A 20,991-nucleotide genomic window follows, 5' to 3' on the forward strand; every position below is an offset into this window, starting at 1 on the left:
TTAAAACAAAAGCCACATGCCAAAAAATCCCAAGATAGGTGAAAATGGATCGTTTCAACAGGAGAGTTTCAAGTTCATATTTATTTATACCTCTCAACAGAACCCAAGTGACAATCAGAATACAGTACTTTTTTTTTCCTCTCAAACATGTTTTTTCCTTTTTTCTTTAATAATGCAAAACAAGAGAACACTCAGTGCAATAAGACAGAGGACTGACAGTGCGGTGCTCTCTCTACCTTTTCACAGTGCACGTTTATACACACAAAGAGATTGTACATCATCATTATTACATTTCCAAACTCCACCCACCAATGTCATGACGGGGCAAAGTGAATGTCTTAAAACAATCATTTTTAACTTGCATACAGTGTAGCTTGGCACACACTCAGAAACACACACAGCTCTCTCCCTCACACACATACAGTTACAACAAAGGGGGACCTCTGTATCACTGATCCTCATCAAATAAGGGGTACTGCACTTGCTCTCTCTGGGCTAGCTCTGGGCTCCAAAATCCATACAGTTTTGGCAATGTCGACCATGCATTTTATGTGCAAAAGAAAACCAATTGAGATGAAGTAAGGAGGGGCTTGAGGTAGAGGGAGAGAACAGGAGGAGAAGGGCATGTATATGAACAGCCTGATTCAGTGTGATGGAAGATGAGGTTAGTGCAGTTAAAAAAACTAAATAAAACAAAAAAAGATTTGTAGGCCCCTGTGCAACCCCTCGGTAGAGCTGTTGCCATGTGATAGGTCCTTCAACGATTTGATCTCTAAAATGGTTGCCAGCCAATTAATAGGGAACATCATCAGAGACAACCAAATATAGATGACTGCATGTTACACATAGCCAGTCTCCTGAGACTTTTCCTTTCAACCAATAAATTGAAACACACATGGCACAACTCATTAGTCCTAAAATTTTCAAAAAAATATATATAAGCATAATCTTGAAAGTTATTTCTTAAGCAAGTGCATATGGCTATTATTATAATCTGCAGTAAAATGAAGAAATCCTCTAAAAGCTCAGGTGTTGATTGTACAGGCTGGTTGTTGGCATCAAGTATTTACACTGTCATGGTGCTCGCAGTGTGCACGGCAATGTAAGGGTGCTGGCACTTGCCAGCCATTGCCACCGACCCCATTTTAAATGACCAACCATCCAAAGTGCAACCGCACTCATGTTTTACACGCTTTGGCTGGTCTTCAAAATTAAACTGTTCATTAATGTATGTTCTAATTTTCTACCTCTCCGACTCATCCTCATAGTGTATCTTAGAATACAGCAGAAACATTTCCCACCTCCTCTGTCCTCCACAAAATGCCAGCCAACATGTTTTCCTATAAAACAATTCAACCGCTTCAAAAGGCTTTGACATAGTGACAACACAGTTTCTCACCGTAATATACAAACTGATGCACACAAAGTTTCCTGTTTCTGTTCTAGGACCAACTGTTGTACATTCTAGAACACACTGGACCAGGCGTGGAAAGCCCTGGAATCTAAAGCATGTTGACGTTCACTCCTCAACTTACAATACAACAGTAAAAATGTAAAGTATATAGAGATAGAATTGAGCAGTCCATTCGTTGTAGTGCTTCGAGCACAAAAAAAACCAAAAGTGTTGGGCATAAGAAAATTATGCTACTACAGTACAAGTATCAATATATTATGATTTCAAATGTAAAACAACCTAAACAAAAATAACCAAAAAACGAAAACAAAGATTAGATTGCATCTACATCTACTATACATAATTTAAGATGCTTTTTGATCCCCGCCATTTCATTAGAAAATATCTATTCATCATCAAATATCTACTCTAATTATAATACAAGAGTCCAGTCACAGGAAATAGAAAAATATCAAATATCGATGATGATAAGAAAACATGACAACCTGAACGAGCAGAAATATTGCTGTGGTAACCACCATGGTCCTTTGACATCAGCAGTATCATCCCTCTGGTCCTCTATGTGGTTGCTAAGAAGTCTCTGATGGAGCAGGAGAGAATCAGTACAACCTGTCAGGGAGAGGAAGTGGGTAACTGGGGTTGTGTGGTATGGAGGTGTAAGTTATTTTAATGTCAGATGGCTGTGTCCCAGAATACAGTTGTCTGTGTGGGGTAAGGTGGAGGACGGATCTTCTTGGTCCCACTGCTCTTTCCCCAGCCGGGGAGGACGGATGCACTTTCCTGCTTGCACTGACTTCGCTCCTGGTGTCTGTCCTCATTCCTGTCTGGAGGTGGAGGCCTCTCTAGAGATTTCTGCAGGTGTGGATGTTGTCTGGAGCGGATCTCCATGCACAGGGTGCGCTTCCTCTCTATTTGCTCGAGCATTGTGGTGTCTCCACATATCCATGGCATCTGGGGCATCTGAGACAAAGTCAAAAGTATGAAATTGAAAAACTGAGAATTATTTGTTAGCCTGTTGTGACCATGTAGCACAAGTCATTTTTTTCCAAGTCCAAGTCAAGTCTCAAGTCTTTATGTTCAAGTCCAAGTCAAGTCTCAAGTCTGAGGACCAATAACAAGTCAAGTCTCAATTCTTTTGACCCAAGTCCAAATCAAGTCTCAAGTCTTTGAGGACCAATAACAAGTCAAGTCTCAATTCTTTTGACCCAAGTCCAAATCAAGTCTCAAGTCTTTGAGGACCAATAACAAGTCAAGTCTGAATTGTTTTGACCCAGGTCCAAGTCAAGTCTCAAGTCTTTGAGGACCAATAACAAGTCAAGTCTCAAGTCTTTATGTTCAAGTCCAAGTCAAGTCTCAAGTCTGAGGACCAATAACAAGTCAAGTCTCAATTCTTTTGACCCAAGTCCAAATCAAGTCTCAAGTCTTTGAGGACCAATAACAAGTCAAGTCTCAATTCTTTTGACCCAAGTCCAAATCAAGTCTCAAGTCTTTGAGGACCAATAACAAGTCAAGTCTGAATTGTTTTGACCCAGGTCCAAGTCAAGTCTCAAGTCTTTGAGGACCAATAACAAGTCAAGTCTCAAGTCTTTATGTTCAAATCCAAGTCAAGTCTCAAGTCTTTATGTTCAAGTCCAAGTCAAGTCTCAAGTCTTTGAGGACCAATAACAAGTCAAGTCTCAATTCTTTTGACCCAAGTCCAAGTCAAGTCTCAAGTCTTTGAGGACCAATAACAAGTCAAGTCTCAATTCTTTTGACCCAAGTCCAAGTCAAGTCTCAAGTCTTTGAGGACCAATACCAAGTCAAGTCTCAAGTCTTTATGTTCAAGTCCAAGTCAAGTCTCAAGTCTTTGAGGACCAATAACAAGTCAAGTCTCAATTCTTTTGACCCAAGTCCAAGTCAAGTCTCAAGTCTTTGAGGACCAATAACAAGTCAAGTCTCAATTCTTTTGACCCAAGTCCAAGTCAAGTCTCAAGTCTTTATGTTCAAGTCCAAGTCAAGTCTCAAGTCTTTAAGGACCAATAACAAGTCAAGTCTCAAGTCTTTATGTTCAAGTCCAAGTCAAGTCTCAAGTCTTTGAGGATCAATAACAAGTCAAGTCTCAATTCTTTTGACCCAAGTCCAAGTCAAGTCTCAAGTCTTTATGTTCAAGTCCAAGTCAAGTCTCAAGTCTTTGAGGACCAATAACAAGTCAAGTCTCAAGTCTTTATGTTCAAGTCCAAGTCAAGTCTCAAGTCTTTGAGGACCAATAACAAGCCAAGTCTCAAGTCTCAAATGACTGAAATGAATGTTCTATCATTAGACACATGCCATTTGGTCTAGATAAGACTGGATTGCTGTATGTTATGGACTGAAAGCATGTATTGTATTATCAATATATGTAATATCATTATACACTGCAGGATCAAAATTGATCAGAGCATGGTCACTTAAGTGGGCTATTTCAATCCAATATGAAGAAATGCCATGAAAGCTTGTTTGAAGTATGTAAATGTATTTACAAATATGTGTGATTGCTCTGCACCACAGGATACATTAACATATTAATAACTGGCTGTGTAGCCTGAACTTCTCATGCATAACATTTTTCAGCGCAATTTCAGTGGATTTTTCAGTTTTTTTGACAGTGTCAACCTGGAATTTTATCAGGTGTCCCTGAAATTGTAAAAGTAGGCTATTTTAAAACAGCAAATAGATTAACGTTCAACCACATCCACGTAGACTTGGCTTAGCAATTTATTTGGAAACTGTTAACCTCGGCTACTTAACCAAAGTCCTTCCCAAATTTCACAGGCTGCTGCAGATAAATCATCAATGCTGTGTGGTGAACAATGAAGCTATAATCTGCATATAGTTTACAACACTGTTTACTTTGATTAGTTTGTGAGCTGTCGATACGATAGTTTCCCTTTCACATTGCAAAGAGACTGACCTATCGTTGTGCGTTTTCAGATGCCTGATGAAGTTGGACGTAGTTGAGCCGGGATAATTTATCTTATTATAACTTATGTAGTGATTCTACATAAGCTATAATCATTATTTAATGAACAATGAAAGAAAAGAAATATGTGTAGACATGCATTAGGAATTTAATCATTTAATCATCCTGACAGCTTTAAGCAAAAACTTATTCAAATCGGGGTTTTTTTTATGAAAGAAAAAAACTTTCTTCATATTCTTGGATGTCAGTGCAGCCTTCAGTTCACAAATCACAAATGTTAAACTTAAATATTATGTACTCTTACTAACTTTGTAAAAAAAAGAAGATTGTGTAGTAGAAGTAAAAGAACTGACAACAACAATTATCTCTGACAGGATCCTGCTGTGGTCTGCAGCTGACTTCGTCCACTTCTTTTCTCTGTTATCACCAATGATTTACTTTATGTGAAAAACAATTACGCATGCTGATGGACTCTGTGGCGTTTCTACCCTTAAATGTACAGAATTGATTCTGGGCATATGAACTGACACATGCCGACGCTGTTCTTCATAGGTTTGCAAATAATGATATTTTAATTATATTTCAATTCAAAATCCACAAAAATTGGGGTAAAACTGGTTAGTTTTAATGCACCTGATATGGAGTTCAAATATCAATCTGATTCAATCAATGGAGATTGTACTAACTGATATCATTCTTAATTTCAGCATATTGACATTATCATATGATAATTGGAAAAGGTATCTGTCTCCAGATTTTCTTTTTTTTTGGTTACTTCATTATTTATGAAAGATGTAATTTGCTGCTAATAAGTAACACCTTAAAGGAGTTTAACAAGTACTTAAAGAAACTTGGATTATTAAAGTTTAATCTTCGGTGGTTTTTTATAGAATGGAAATGTTTATCTCAGCATTAGCATTGTCATTCAATAACAATGACCCAAAAAAAAATCATTTTTTTTGTCATTTAGATACCGTGGAATCTGACAATACAAGCAACTGCTATGACTGAAAAATGTTTTTTTTTAAAAAACAACCAGATCAGCATACCTGACTTTGATGTGTCACTGCAGCTCTCCTCTGTGGTGTTCCAATTGGAGAAGGATTAGCAGGCATAGAAGGTGAGCGGCTATACTTAGATGATGTTTTAAAATCTGCAAAGGAACGAAAATTCATGTTTGGTTGTATGTCTTGAGAATAGTTACATGCGTTTTTTTTCCAGTTGGAAGAAATTTACTGCGACAACTGTGCCTGTATTATAACATCTAATTCTCTCTTGAAACTGAAATAGAAACCCTCACCATTTCCTGTTCCCATGGTCATCGGTGGGCTACCCGATGATCTCCCGTGGTGAGTAGGTGTGGTTGTTGATGAATGCTGCCCTGACTTTGTGCTACCATTCCTCTCATGTGCTTTTGATTGGTCCAACTTGTGATTTCCTCTGTGATCTCGCCGCGGTGTGCCATCTGACCTGAATCCTCGTTCTTTATTATCACACCTATACTCCATTGCAGAAGGACTCTTTGTGCACTTGACATCATAATGATGCTGCTCTGAGCCATTAAGACTTCTGTCTTTGCTGTCTCGTCTCACCTCAAGGCCTGTTCTACTCAAATCTTTACTGTCCTGCCTGGGTAAAAGAGGAGGAGGAAGATCTCCTCCATTATGGCAGCTCCGATCTCTCCCCTCATACTTAAATTCTATCCTTTCCTTGTTGTTTCTTGATGTTTCTTGTCGGGGCAAGATCTCAGGTGGCTGGTCTATTCTCCCTTCGTGTCTATGTTCAGTGTCATTCCTTTCTCTCTCTTTGCTATTCTGAGGGGGTAACAAATCAGGATGATGGTCTTTGCTGTCATGCCTAAATTCTGGTCCATTTCTAGCTCTGTCTTTGTTCTCTTGTCGGGGCAGGAGCTCAGGTGGCCTGTCTCTGCTTTCGAGCTTTGAGTCCACACAATTCTTGGCTCGCTCTTTGCTATCTTGTCGAGGTAAGAGCTCAGGCGGCTGATCCAGAAGTCTCTCTCTGCTTTCATGTCTATAGTCTAAACTGTTTCTGGTCCTTTCCTTACTGTCTATTCTTGGTAACAGCTCAGGTGGTTGATCTAGAAATCTGTCTCTGTCTTTGCTGTCCTGTCTCAGTGAAGTCTCTATTCCAGGTCCTCCACTTCGATCTTTGCTGTCTCTCCTTGGCAGTAGGTCTCCATTGCTAATCCCTCTGTCCTTAGAGTCTCTTCTCATCAAAGGTATGGATTCTACAGAGCTGAAGCCCCTGTCTTTGGAGTCCCGTCTCAAAAGGATGGGCTCTACACAAGCCTGGTCCTTGCTGTCCCTGTGAACGGGCGGTGTATCTACACTGCTACAAGTGCGGTCTTTACTGTTGCGCCTGTTGGGTAGAGGTTCAGCATTGCTGCTGCCCCTGTCTTTGTCTTTGTCTCTTCGATGAGAGGACTCCTTGTTGTGTCGCTCCTTGGACTCTCGCTTGGATTCTCGCTTGGACTCTTTGCTATGACTGTGGCGTTCTTTACCCTCCCGCTTGGACTCACTGTGAGACTTGCCTTTGGACTCGGCTGCAAAAGGAAAAAATAAATAAATAGAATCACATTCTAAATATTCCAAAATTAGACTTTTTTTTTTTCGATTATCAAAACCAACTGCATTATTATTACTTATATATCATCAGTTCAAAATTTGAGGAGCAAATAATAAGCATTTGTAAATGTGGTGTACATTTTTGCTCGAGGCGCCATGCTATCAAATATCCTCTAGGTGTCACTCAACAACTGTTGAAGTAGCAGCGATTAAACCAGTGGAGGGAGCTGAATCATACTATGGGTATGATTGAGAATTCTGTTTATTGTGGTGAATGATCATACACACTATAATTATTTGTTTTATATTATATATAAAACTGATGCATTTTATTATATTTCTCAAGGTTTGTTTACCATTAAATCTACACTATGACTGATGACAGCAATATAAAGAAAACATGGTTACAACATTATTTTAATATACATTAAACATTAAATATTGTCTGTTTTTAGTTTTTTTTTTTATTAATTCATGGACATTGTCAATTTTAAATCTCCTTTACACAAAATATTCCAAACCTTACTCGTTGGAAATGATAACAGTGGACCTAATGTATGTCTCTGATTCAAGATCATCACTGCCTAAATAAAACATGTGCATGATTGATTTCCATAAAGCTTGCCTCTCTATGTGGTTTTTAAACTACAGTAACATTTACAAGCATCCTCTGTAATGCCTTCATGCCTCATACAAGTCATTGTTAAGTGTGATGCATACAGATGCATGCACAAGTGTGTATGACAATAAGTGTGCTGATTAACCAATTGATAAGTGGGTCAGGCTAGCCTTTGCTGCCTCTATTGCCTCAAAATGGAAGAAGCTCTTCCATAAAACTCCATGCTTGTAACACATGTAGTCACAGTCATGAAGCAAAGCACACACACAACCTATTAGTCTGTGTTTTCCATCTGGTGCACAGAGGTGTTATGGTAGTCAAATTATTTAAAAAGACCTATCGCCACAGCCCTCTCTTCATGCACAGACAACATATACAAATTGTTACAAAGCCTGTGCGTCTGGATAACAAAGTATTGTTGAAGGGCTCATTGGTGAGGCATCACAAGAAATCCTGGCACCTGAATTCAACACTCAACTATATAACAATATCTTCTTGAAAGCCAGTAATTTAACTTCTAAAATGAAAACCACACATAAAACTGCCAGCATAAAAAAGTGCATTCATTTGCACACATATACATCAACTGACAAATGCAAATCTCATTGCATTAAAAATGTAAAGAAATCAAAGGTTCCCAGCTTCTGCTTTCCCTCGCTGCCTGATTGGCTTTACCATGTGAAAAGTATGTGCTGATTGGCCAAAACGGAGATATTTGAGTTCAGAGGTATTGCAATCCCTGTCATGTGCTCATTGCTTCATCATAGACTGGCATACTCTGAGCTGTGATTGGCTGCATTACTCACAGGGAAAAAAATCTGCAAATAAGAAACAGGGATTTCTACTCCTTCCACTGTTGCTATGTTGTAGTTGCTAAGAGCACTGGGTGAGGATGGATTGTGGATTATGTGCACTTCCATCCTGATTTATAGTTTATGTTAAAGAAAGAAAACTTCCATCAATAAATGACAGTTTTAGAACACTTAATTGGAGATTTTAGTTTGATTGTCAAAATTCTCAGACTGTAAAACACAGGTGTGAAGAGGGATGTAACACTGCAGGTCAGTCCCCACGACAAAGCTTTAGATACTTTATCGTGACCCATTTCAAATACAATAATACATGACATGCCTCAATGGAAACTTTTCTGTTGTTTCTGCATTTATGAAACATCTGTTTCTTACTTTGTTTGGTTACCAACAGTTGGATTTTTTATTGATATAGGTGAAGCAGATAGATTTAAAAAAAAAAAACATTTAAGCCTTGTGGGACTATTTAACATAAAAAGTAATGGTTGTGTTGTTTAAGAGCGAGAAAGTTACATCGTAACAGAGAGATTATTCTGATAGCACAACATTTATTTATTTGATATTTTTATGCCTTTAATGATAGGACAGTTGGAGAGAGACAGGAAGCAAGGGGCAGAGAGAGGGGGGAGACATGCAGCAAAGGGCTGCTTTGTGCGGGACTCGAACCGGGGCCAGCTGCAGCAAGGACTGTAGCCTCTGTACATGGGGCGGCTGCTTAACCCACTATGCCACCGACCGCCCCAGCACCTCATTTATGAAAGAAAATATGAGCAAAAGTGATTTAATGGTTTTATATAATCTAAAAAAAAAAATTGGATAAAATCTTTGCAATTTGTGCACCTTTGAATAGCTTTTTTCCCTCCACTCCTGGACTGATTTTGGCAGCATCTTGAATGTGGCATGAATATCTGTATTTAAATGTGATGTTTACATATTCAAAAGTAATCCCGCCTGATGGCTTAATGCCCTGAGTAGTTTGAGAGACCAACTGTCCGCTTTGGTCTTTAATCTCCTCAGATTAAATCATACGATCTGTATCAGCCTTGGCTGGGTGGGCCCAGATTAAATGAATAGAATTTTGCAGCCAAACACGGTAAAAACGATGCATGTACAACCTCGTAATATGAGCTATTTAATCTAACGTAGTAATAAATGATGTTATAACTGATGAAGGAGCTGAAGATTGTTCACTTGTGTTTGGTCCAGGAGTCAAAGAATTTGGTCACTGACACTAACCCTGGTTCATAGATTACCCTGGATTTTCACATTGCTTTTTTGAGACTTTGGAGAATTTGCAGCTCAATTCTTGTGTTACAGTCTGACTAACTCTCCTATATAAATATGCTTATCTTATGAAATGGACAAGGTAAGGATGATAGGAGTGTTTGTGGAATTTAAGTCACTTACACTCTCCAGGTTCTTTAGACTTTCTTCCGCTGGCATTTTTCTTCAGCATGTTCCTGCCTGTGGTGAACAAGTTTGTTAGCTCATCCAGTGGGCTGGTGGGTGTCCGTGAACGTCCCGTTGACACATTCTGCATAGACCCATGAAGTCGTCCTGCACCGTCCTGTGGTGGTGAGCCTTTGCCATGAGGGGTGGCAGAGGCGCTACGTGGCAGCCCCCCAGGAAATGGCATTGGAGCATCAAACGGAGGTGTACGCATGAGGCTAAGAGGGGTGAGACAGCGGCCCATACTGACGGGCGATGGGCAAGCAGAATGACTACGCTGATAGGAGGATGATGAAGAGGATTTGTAGAGAGTACAGGGCAGTGGAGGCGCAGAGGAGCGGCCAGAGACTGTGAGTGTAGGAGTGGCAGTGAGCTCCCTACGGATGTGAGCAGAGGAGGGCGGCTCGGTGGAGGAGGTGGGGGATTTACTGTAAGATTGGTTCTCCAGCATGGGCAGTTTGTTTACATCTAAAGGTGTGAGGGGGGACTCATCAGAGTTGGGCGAACACTGGGCGGGTGCTGGTGGGAACACCAACAGTGGAGGCCGGTGGGTGAGTAAATTGGGAAAAGGTGCGGGAATGTCACAGAGGGGAATATTTCGAGGTGTGGAGCAGCGACTGAGAGGCTCAGAATCATATGGTGCAGGAGTTGGGCATGCCGAACGACATCCCACAGGATCAGTACGGTACTCCATATCATCCAAAGCAGGATACTTCATTTCCTCGTACACAGACTCTCCTGGCTCCTCATCCTCACTCTTCAAGGGTTCTCGCATTCCAACGTCAATTCCGCCCATTTCAATGTAGACTGGTTCGTCTTCACAGTCGTCTGTAGGGCTTTCATCACTCTGTGGCGGCGATGGGTTGAGCTCGCAGGGGGATGTAGTGTGGTGGAGTGGTTTGGACAGGCAGATCCCGCTGCCTCCATGGCTCTTAATGTAGGATTCATCAAAAGAAACACTCAGTTGCGTGTTGGGGTTCCTCTTGGGTTTGGGGGGTGGCACCCTCCTGCAGTCCTCACTGCAGCCTTGAGCTGCTAAATAAAGAAAGAAAGAAAATTTTAACACAAACTGATTCAATAAATATGCATTCACAGGCAGTACTTGCCCTGCATCAGGTAATAGTTTTGAGTTTATTCAAATATTGATTTGTGTGTTTAAGGCTACGCCAGTCTATGTGTGACATCAAAAAGTAATGTTGACCCTCCCTACAAGCAAACGACCACGACAAGCAAATCTGTTTTTGTGAATCGTCTTTAATCAAGTGAGAGATTAGCATTAACACAACGCCTTTTCCAGTTTGCTGGTTCAGCTGTAGGTCAACATGTTGCTGAGAGCAATACCTTGCTTCTGATATTAAGGAATATATGAGGCATATGCATGTTTCTAGGTCACATGTATAGCAGAGAAACAGTATGTGAAGAAAGTATCTGGGTCACACACACTGTGGAGCTTCTTTTTGATAGTGGTGACGTAGCATTGCAGTGTGAATCTCTTTAGATGTGGTGCAGTGAGGCTTTAGTAGAGTGTTCGCATTTGCTTTGATAGTACTGTACAACAGTGAGTGGTCCCAATACTAGTTTACTAATAGTAGCCATTCCTATATAGTAGTGACCTGCTTGCAGTCATTTTCTAGGTCAGACACTGAGATGTTTTTTATAGATGTGCCCTTCACTCTGATAGGCAGTGAGAGATAAGTGTAGTTAAGAACAGGACCATGTCTGAAATTTCCAAACTGCAGATTTTACACCTTTAATAATTCAGATGCCAGATGGCCCAGACACACGCACACTTCCCGTAACTGTATGACTCACCGCCATCACTACAGTACATGCAGGCGAGTGCGCAAGCTCACACTGCACATACCTACACATTCATGGAGGGAAATTAGGACAGGCGTGTACGCATTTTATGGCACATAATCTCACAATCTTTGAAGCAATTCTTTCAAAACATGAACTCGAACTGTGTGGGTGTTTGTCTTCCTTGTTTCTGTCACATCTAAGGTTTTAAATCTCATTTTGTTTGACAGAAAAATAGATTTATTTGTCATTCAAGGCTACAAGCCAAAACTGAAAATCAAATCTGAGCATTTTATTTTGATCTATAGTGACATGTTGCATGCAAAGCTCATGTTAATGTAGATCATGTTAATTTGGAATTAGGAACATGTTTTTTTTCCACACTACCAATACAAAAAAGGTACTCAAGGAAAATTTGGTTCTGCACAAATCTAGTGTGTCGAGTTTGTGATTAATTTGACCAATATGATACTCAAATTCCTAAGATCTCTGTCCGTTTCTTTGTGTAATGTTGTGCATGCATGTGTACACGTGCATTCAATAATCTGCACACACTGGAATACTTATACTTCTTTTCACCACTGCAAAATACATTGCTACACAAGGAGGTTTTCTTGATGGAAGCTGAGGTCTGCATCACCACTGATGATGAATCCAACCCTTCAAACATCCCTTAGTCCCTCTTTTTCTCTTCTCCTCACTCTATTGCTTCCTCTTTTCCCCTCCCCCTCCCGCCCGGATGTGTTTACGCACAACACCCTCCCCCTCCCTCTTCTCCTGGGGAAAACGAATCTAGGTCAATCGCGCCTCCTGAATGAATTCTACGCTGACAAGCTCCTCCCCTTCCTGCTAAAGCGCCAGCTACAGAGCACGCAACCCTCCCCTCAGCCAGGGACACCCCCACACTCTCTCTCTGATTGGTCCTAAAACCTCAGACTTTGGCATTTTCTGGAGCCTTATTGGCCTGAGCTGCTCAATGATGCTGTGATTGGTTGGGCTGCAGGGGGTCTTGTTTCTGTGGGATGGTTGCCGTGGTGCCCAGGAAGATCTGTGTGCACACTGAGATCCCCACCAATCTGAGCCAGGCTGGGCGACTCCCTAAACATTACGTTGGCAACAAAGCATACACTCTGAATTGAATATTTTTTTTCTTTCTCCCACAGCTACCTGACTCATAGTCAATCTACTTCCTATAAAACTCTGCTGTTTTTTTGTAAACTTGTGCGTCTGTTTACAAGAGCAATCATATCAATTTGCTCAGAAATGTGTTCAGCCCCTGATATTTGCAAAAGCCAGCTAATTTGATCACATCTGTCAGCATTTGGCCTTGTTGTGACAAATTAACCTGCACAAGATTTCTTAAGATTCTCGAGATAGTGTGACTATTGAATATCTTAATCAGGAAACTATGAATGAAAACTGTTGAACGGCAACTATTGAAACAGAGTTAAAAAGCAGACATGCAAAAAACAGACATATTCATTTCAGTGCATCACCCTCACTTCTAGGTCAGTTTGTTGGCAAAAACTTATCTGATATTTCCCTGGGTAATATGAGAAATATCCATTGTTTTGACTTACAATAACAGAAGATGACAGTCATCACTCCACTAGTTACAACTTATCCTTATATCCTTATCCTTTTCTTTTTTTAACTTTTTTTTTTTACAGAATCTGTTGCTTTCAGCACCTTCAGAGTGTTTATTCATACATTTTTATTTAAATATTTTTGTGTTCTTGACAGAGTTTGATGATCCATCATAAAATGGCCAAAATATGACAAAAATAGATTCTGCCACTTTAGGTAAGTTTTTTTGTGTTTATTGTGTTGTCTAGTGTATTTAAAATTTGTTTTAGTCATTGCTTAATGCCCCTCTAGTTGCAGAAATTCTTTCTATTATTTTGCAGCCAAGTATTCTGTGGATAGCTAGATGTCATGTCATTGTGGGAAAAACAATGCTGAGGAGGTCACTGCAGAGTAGCTAAATATAGATGCAGCAGCTGGGTGTGAAGTGCCACCACCACTCACCATCACATCTCTCCCCACGGCAGGTGGACATGGGACTGTGGTCCACTGCCTCAGATGACATGCTGAGCTTGGTGGCTGGGTCCCTCCTGGGCTTAGGTGGGGGCTGCTTCCTTGAGGTTGGACTTCCCACTTCTTCCTCTCCTCCTCCCCCGCTGCTCCCACCACCGACAGAGTGAAGGGACTGGGATCGTACAGAGAAGCCCTGTCCACAGGCAATGGCATGCAGGTGGGGCATGGGCATGCGTTCCTGAGGGTCCGGCATGGTTATTGAGCCCATACGCAAGTGCTTGCCTTCTGTCACTATGTCCTCACCCGCTCTGACAACAGCAAAAGAAGAATAGAGTGGGGGTAGAGAAAAGAAGAAAATAAACATCTATGTAAATGTGAAGGGGGAAACAAAACAACATATCTGGTGCAAAGACTGGGAAAATGTCAAATGTACTGAGATAAGAGTACCATTTACATGGTAAGGGTAAGGGAAGAGGAATAGACAAAAGCCTTGAGCCAAGTTCCCACAGCATCTCCTGTGAGGTGTTCCTGCCTGTGCATGTGTATGTTAGCTTATTTCATCCTTTACAAGTTGCTCAAATAACAAGACTACTAAATTGGAATAACAGACATGTGAGTGCCACTAACAACAGGGACCCTAACAGGGCAATGCATTGATTTGAGTTTAACTCTGGATATGTTCAATGCCCATCACACACCATGTAAATCCCCCTGACTGTAAACAATCAATCTTTATAAATGGATGACTGGCCCGAATGAAGTATTAATGATGTCTGTCTGAGTTTTGTGTGACAGTGGGATTAAGGAATTTTGTGTGTATCCCTATGTGAGAGTGTGTGTGTCATAGGGTAAATAAACTCATGATATGACTGTTTTGGAAAAAAAAATTCGTAAAGGAGAAGTGATGTTTTTGCAATGTATATGGGAGCTTGATCTCTGTTCAAACACAAGGCATGAAATAAAATGAATTTCCACGTGTGCCTTCACACTATAGATGTGCATGTGAGTGTGTGCGTGTGCACATGCGTGTGGCTGTGCGTGTTTGTGACTTTGCTGACTCTAACTCCCTCCCAGCCAGCTGCTGAACAGAAGGTGCTTGGTAGGTTGGGTTCATTGGTCAGAGGCTTAACTTTGCCTAGCAACAGGGTACCCATAGAAACCAGACACAACCTGAAGAGCTGCAGAATTAGAGTAAAAAGGCAGCAAATCAGGAGTCTAAAAAGTAAAAAACAAATCATATGCAAATGTTATGTTGCACAAAATGATAATGATTTAAATTTGCGTTAAAGTGTATCTCTGAACAAGTGGAAAACTAACAACTACCAGAAGTAGCCACAGGTGTCAACAGCACATGTTAACAATCTCTCCCTCGCATATGTTTTGGGTGTGCATCAGTTGTGACATGCACCCCTGTATACGTGTGTTGGTGGCTGGGTGTGTCTGGAGTACTGGTGACTGAGTTATTTATAGGATATTTGCCCAGTGATTGGCTAGAGGACAGACCACAGGTGCACTTGGACCGGTTGGAGTTGACTTGTCGTCGGGCAGCTCTGGTTGTCTTACTGTGACACCATGTGACAGGAAAAAAACAACATACCAGAAACAAACAAAACACTGAAGGTGATTCAGAGAGTTGGACAAAGGTGCTTGTCTGTGAATGCATAAATGTGTGCACAAAAGCTAAAGAGAGAGGAAAGCATTCGTTAGAAATTTGCATGCAGATGTAAATATAGGTAAATGACAGTGTGTGTGGCCGCATGTAAATGTAGGGAGTGGTGGTGTAATGCAATTGTTTGCATGAACGTTTGTGTGTGACCGTGATTAACCTTTTTCTTCAGATAAAATAAAATAAAAGAAACCCTGAGTAAAGTAGTAGCCTCACTCGAACCCAGCAAAATGATGTGATTGGCCTAAGGCTTTTCCAGCTGTCACCAGGCAGAACACTTCTCCTGTAACTGAGCTCACACTTAATCTCCCGCTAACAGGTTTTCTTCCATTCCCCCACACTCTCAAACACACTTGCTGTAACAAGATCTCTCTCCCTACCACAATCATATGGGCCATTTGCTCTTGCCTACAGTTTCTCACAAACTAATATATTCTTTGTTTCCTGTTGTTCAAGCCTATGCATGCACATGCACACAAGCATCTGTGTACATACTTATGCACATGCAAAGACAAGCGTGGACACTTAATTCTCACACTCTCGTTAAGAGTAGAAATGGGTCATCTGATTGACCCACTTAAAGACTTCATAAAAAATCCAGCTACTTTTTTTGCTCTTCCTCAAGAGACAGAGTATTAATGTTTTAGCTTTGACAAGACGGTGCACGGGTAGCGAGACAGCAGATGTCACTTTCCGCATGCATCATTCTGCCTTATTCATCAAATTACTATACAGGATTGCATTAGGCCTACCGATAGGTTACTGATTTTACTGGTAGCTAAACAAAATCTAAGCAAGGGTAGATTCCTTTATGACATTCAGAAGTTTAGCTGTCTCTCAAATACCCGAGGCATCTGGTCACATACAAACACTAAGCCAACCCAAACAAGTTCAATCTAATTATGTATAAAAAGAATAAACTTTTCATCATATGCCTACTTTGTACTGTGTCTGACAGTTCTGACAGAAAATAAGCCATTTTAGATTCCATAGCAACATTGTGCAGCATTTCCTAGAAACCTCTCTGCTGCAAACTGGTTTAGCCTGCTGCATCATTGGATTAACTGTGGAGAACAAGTGGAAGCACTTCTCTGCTGCTTTCTGGGTGGATAAAATACTCAAGGCATCCACTTGACTGATCTACTCCGAGTGAGGGTAAAAATCAAGCACCAAATGGAAAAATTACATTTGACAGATATGAAATGAAGATTTCCTGTCTTAAACGTTTCTTGACAATTCTACATTTCAAGACAAGTCATCATCTCTCAGACTTAGAAAAGTGGTATTTATTCAGTTTTAATCCATCGCTGACCCTGAAAACAAACAAAAATATCAATGACTTATGCAGAAATCTTTGTTTGGTTTAACTATTGAAAAATGATTAAAAAAAAAATTAAAAAGCCAAAAAACAAGTGTTTCTTGTGGGGGACTAATACATTCTGCACTCGGCTTTTTGGGAAATAGAAGGCAATACAGTCCAAACCCTGCAATGTCCTCCTGCCATCCCCAGTGACTTGGTGCTCATTGTTCTCCCCCACAACACAAGTATACTGCATGCATGTGTTAGTCCGATCTAAATGTTTGTCTCTTATTCAGTCAAGTTCAGGGATGCCACACATTGTTGTTGCTGCACACAGTGGCACTGCTTAAATGATTTTTTTCCCCCACCGTATGAACAGCGAAGCAACACATACAGTTTAACTAGTCTCTGATTATCTCAATTGGAAAACAAAGCTACATTTGAAATTCTCAGGGGTGTTCGAGCTACTGACATCACTTATATGTTTACATAGTTGAGTATTTTTCTTCCAAAGGATTATGCTTAAATTGCTGCAACGTAACCCAGCATGACTAATTTGTATCCTGGCCATCTAAAACACTTGCTGACAGAGCTCACACCCTTCCCTCTTAATTCTTAAAGCTCTTCATCTGAAAAATAGAGCAGTGGTGACCTCCACACAAGGACGAGTCCCAAATAAGTCTCAATGAGAAATTAATTATCCTCTGTAGATCATGGGGTGCAGCAGTCCACACTTGTAAACCCCAAAAATATAGCAACCTGGCATTGCCACAGAGACCCTCTGGCCACTTGTCCCAATTCCTCAAAACCTCAAGTGAACCCAGTGACATTCTTGCAGTTACACGCAGAATCCCGTTGCTATTCTGCATTTCAGCATTTCAGATTAATGTAACATAATCTGTGCTTTTTTTTCATTAAGTTTCTCTTTGTGTGAGCTCCCCATTTTGCTTGTGTTCTCCATACCTTCTTATGGCTTCCTCCTGTTTTCTTTTTTTGTCGTTTTTTTCCTGCAGGAATGCCTTATTTCTCTCATTCCTGGCGTGGTCCAAGTTCTGAGCTAGCAGTCCATTGTAGGCTCTCAGCCCATTCTCCTCAACATATTGGAAAAAACTGAGAGTTTCCTCCTCTTTGGAGCTCATCATTCTTCAAGTCTTTCCACTGCATTCTGATGAGGAAATATAAGAGATATTAGTCATAACTTTGAGTCAATTATTACCCATAAGAAACACAAAATATTCCTCAGACTCCAGAGCACCAAAGGATTATATCGTACCTTAGTATTTTCTGAATGCAAAACAATCATTGACTTTTGTCAGTAAATTGTCTTCCTGCTTTTACTTTTTAAGGTAAATTTTTATGATGTGAAAAACAAGCTGAGAAAGGCTATATTATCTTGACAATAATGTAACACATTAAGTTGGTTTGACTCCTAGTTGTTTTTTCATTTTTCTGACTGTTGCTGTTGAGCTCATAGCCATTGGGAGGTTCATGTTGGTTGCATCATGCCAGTCTAAGGAAGAGAAAGATTTTTCTCTCGAGGGTTGCAACATGTTTCTCCATCATTCACCATGTGCATACGCACACACAGATACACATATACAAAAGCGCACTTGGATATGGGCATATGCAAACTGCCAAGGGAGTCACTATTTAACTACAATTACTCAGAACCTCCCGTCTGTGTGTGGATCAGTAGCGGGTGCTCATTTTCTCAGTTGTGATTGCACAGTTTCTTCCTGAAATTACTGGCTTCAACCAACTGAGTGTGCAAATGAAACTGAAAAGAGGCTTTCATCTTCTGCAGCTGTAATGTGTATTGAGCTCACACACGTGGTACTGTGGCAGTCCGGGGACAAATTAAATCAACACAAATTAAATGGACCAATCTCACTGGACTGTGATGCACAATTTTGCACATATCAATCTCTTATCTTAGATCCACAAATATTGTTTCCTTCTGCACTTTGATTCTGTAAAAAGACTAATCCTGGCGGCATCATTTTAGTAAAGAAAGAGCTCTGATGTCGCTGTGAAAATATATATCCGAAGTGAACCATTCATATTGTTCTGTGTACCATTCCAAACTAGTAAACAGTTCAAAGTAGCACTGCTTGCATCTGCTTTAGATCTGAGCACAGAACGGATCAGTTGACGATATGTGCAAAATAAAAATCCTTGCAACTGTATGCAACATAGCATACACAGTGTGCAACAACATCATGGAAATGTGGAGAGGCTTGTAGTGTATGAGAAGAAGACTGCATGCTTTTATGTAGGTCAGTGTTTTCAGATCTGGCTAAGACTCATGCTTGTTTACGTGTGAGAGAAGCACTGAGCGTGAGTGTGCGTAGGGAGGGGGAGGGGTCTTGCGATAACTGTACGTATGTTTGTGTGAGTAGGGAGGCAAGGGCAGCAAGGGGGGTCTTGGAGGGCAGCCAGATGGAGATTGCAAGGCCAACTGAGAGGCCGGTCATTGTCTGGCCATCCCGAGCATCCCTTTACCTCATGTCTGTCTATGAGCAAGGCAAGCATGCAGACAGGTTCATTTGGGTTAATCTGCTGGGTCAACTCCTCTTGATGCATCCTTAACACTCTTTAGCACAGGTTTTTACAGGTGAGAGGAGATGACCGATAAGAGTCAAAGACAAGATCATCGTCTCAGAGCAGAGTTCAAACTAGGGCAGAGAAACCTGATGTCAAGTGGTGAAGAGATTTTTTTTCCCCGTTGAATATCATTTCTTATCTCTAATGCACATAAACAGCATTAAGATCTGAAGCTATGCAAAAGGAAATGAATCTAGGTTTCTGGGAAGAAATGAGGTGCACGAGTTAAGATGAGCAGAAATGAGAAAGCACAGTTCACATGGTGTTTGAGCTGAATTAAGCCTGCATGCCTAATCCCTGTAAGCCTGGAGCAGCACTCTGCACTGGAATCAGCTTGTTTATCACAGTGGTTTTACCAACCTAGCCTTTCACATTGGATTGTCCTCCTGGAACTCATTGATGTAAAATGCTATCATTATTTGCTTATCTCTGTAAAACCTGTAAATTCAGATACCAGCATTTTCAACAAATCTTCTTTTCCCCTCCCCCTTTTGCTCTTGCTCTTCACTTGATGTATTTTCTCTTTATTTCTATCTAACCCATCTCCCCTCCTCTTTTTTGTTTTGCCCCAGATGACATGAGCTCAACAGTTGGAACAGAAGTGCACTTTGCTTTAAAAGTAAATGATGGTGGCACACCATTTCTGTATCCAGGCAACCATGTCACAGGAGAGTGCCACCATGGATATTCTAAAGACACAATGTCAAAAAGATTGCAATGGTCAACAGTCTGGTGACCACATGCATGGATGCTCATGCATGTACACACACAGTCATTAGTGCATTGTAGTTGACTCAGGTTAAGGCTAACCTTTACTTGTTCTAATTTACACAAGTGCAATACTTTGCAGCTGTTCACACATGGCAAATATTTTTGTGGGCTTCAGTATCCATACTTACAATAGGACTGTGTCCCTGCTGTCTTCCCCTGAGTCCAATGTGCAGTAATGAGCTCTAACCTACGCTGGAGCACCAGTGCACTATTCCACTTAAATCCACAAAGACTTCCATCCATTGTATGGTCCAAACTATTAGCCTGCTATATGTAGACCCTGTGACCCGATAAAGCAGGTGCTAGAAGGGAGCTGGGCCATGGGATGCCCAGCCCAAAGCTCCCTCCCCTGGGCTGAAGATGGGACTCCTCCAATCCAGATTTTGCCTATCTCCAGGTATGGTGTTAGCAACACTTGTCCAAACATCTGCACATGCTACTCTCGAAAACAGGATGCAGTGTACATGGAGAAACAGACCGTACCCGCAACTGCATGCATTACACAAATTCACATTCACATGTTGTCCCAAAAAGTACCCTTTCGGTGACAGACCAGGCACTCAAAGTGTTTCAAAGGCTTTTTCCCAAAATGTCTCTTCTGCTTCAATGTGTCAAAGTGTCACACGGATGAAAAGGGTCCTCATCCGCGATGCATTAAAGGTTGAGGCAGAGCAAAGTGGTGTGGGTTTCCAGGTATGGCATTCCCTGCCGGTTCCCTCTGTCCAGCTCAGCCAAAGAGATCAGCTCGGTTGCTCTGTGCTTGAGCAGATGACACTGGGCTTCCCAACTACAGATCAGAACAAGAAGAACACGCCCACTGCCTACTGTAGCCACCATCCACTAGAACGTCAACCTCACTCCCTCTCTTCTTTTCCTGCACTGCTTTTCTTCTTGCTTTTGAACTCATTCTCCTGAGCACTCCTACCTGAGTCTCTTTCTGCAGTGAATAATTTCATGTTTTTGTCGCGTCCCTCATCTGCCTTCCCTTTGCAGCTGGAA

At 41.0% G+C, this 20,991-nt stretch overlaps 1 protein-coding gene across 1 annotated transcript; it reads right to left on the reverse strand.

The window, feature by feature from the left end:
* Positions 1–53: 53 nt before the first annotated feature.
* On the reverse strand, positions 54–20,991 carry nyap2b (neuronal tyrosine-phosphorylated phosphoinositide-3-kinase adaptor 2b). Its single transcript, XM_075483453.1, has 7 exons — positions 20,121–20,991; positions 17,581–17,782; positions 13,643–13,959; positions 9,773–10,849; positions 5,653–6,915; positions 5,402–5,505; positions 54–2,374 (listed from the first exon to the last, which is right to left on the reverse strand). The coding sequence occupies exons 2-7, from the start codon at positions 17,757–17,759 to the stop codon at positions 2,087–2,089; spliced, it is 3,228 nt and encodes a 1,075-aa protein (XP_075339568.1). The 5' UTR covers positions 17,760–17,782; positions 20,121–20,991; the 3' UTR covers positions 54–2,086.

The sequence above is a fragment of the Odontesthes bonariensis genome, chromosome 14 (assembly GCF_027942865.1).
Source record: "Odontesthes bonariensis isolate fOdoBon6 chromosome 14, fOdoBon6.hap1, whole genome shotgun sequence".
NCBI classification, from domain to species: domain Eukaryota; kingdom Metazoa; phylum Chordata; class Actinopteri; order Atheriniformes; family Atherinopsidae; genus Odontesthes; species Odontesthes bonariensis.

What these genes read in the sequence shown, in the direction of transcription:
- nyap2b (XM_075483453.1), bottom strand. Translation starts at nt 17,759, where the DNA reads ATGATGAGCTCCAAAGAGGAGGAAACTCTCAGTTTTTTCCAATATGTT. An exon ending in CCGTGGGGAGAGATGTGATG is followed by an intron (nt 10,850 to 13,642) that starts GTGAGTGGTGGT and finishes TTCTTTATTTAG; the next exon opens with CAGCTCAAGGCTGCAGTGAG. An exon ending in GACCATGGGAACAGGAAATG is followed by an intron (nt 5,506 to 5,652) that starts GTGAGGGTTTCT and finishes GTTCCTTTGCAG; the next exon opens with ATTTTAAAACATCATCTAAG.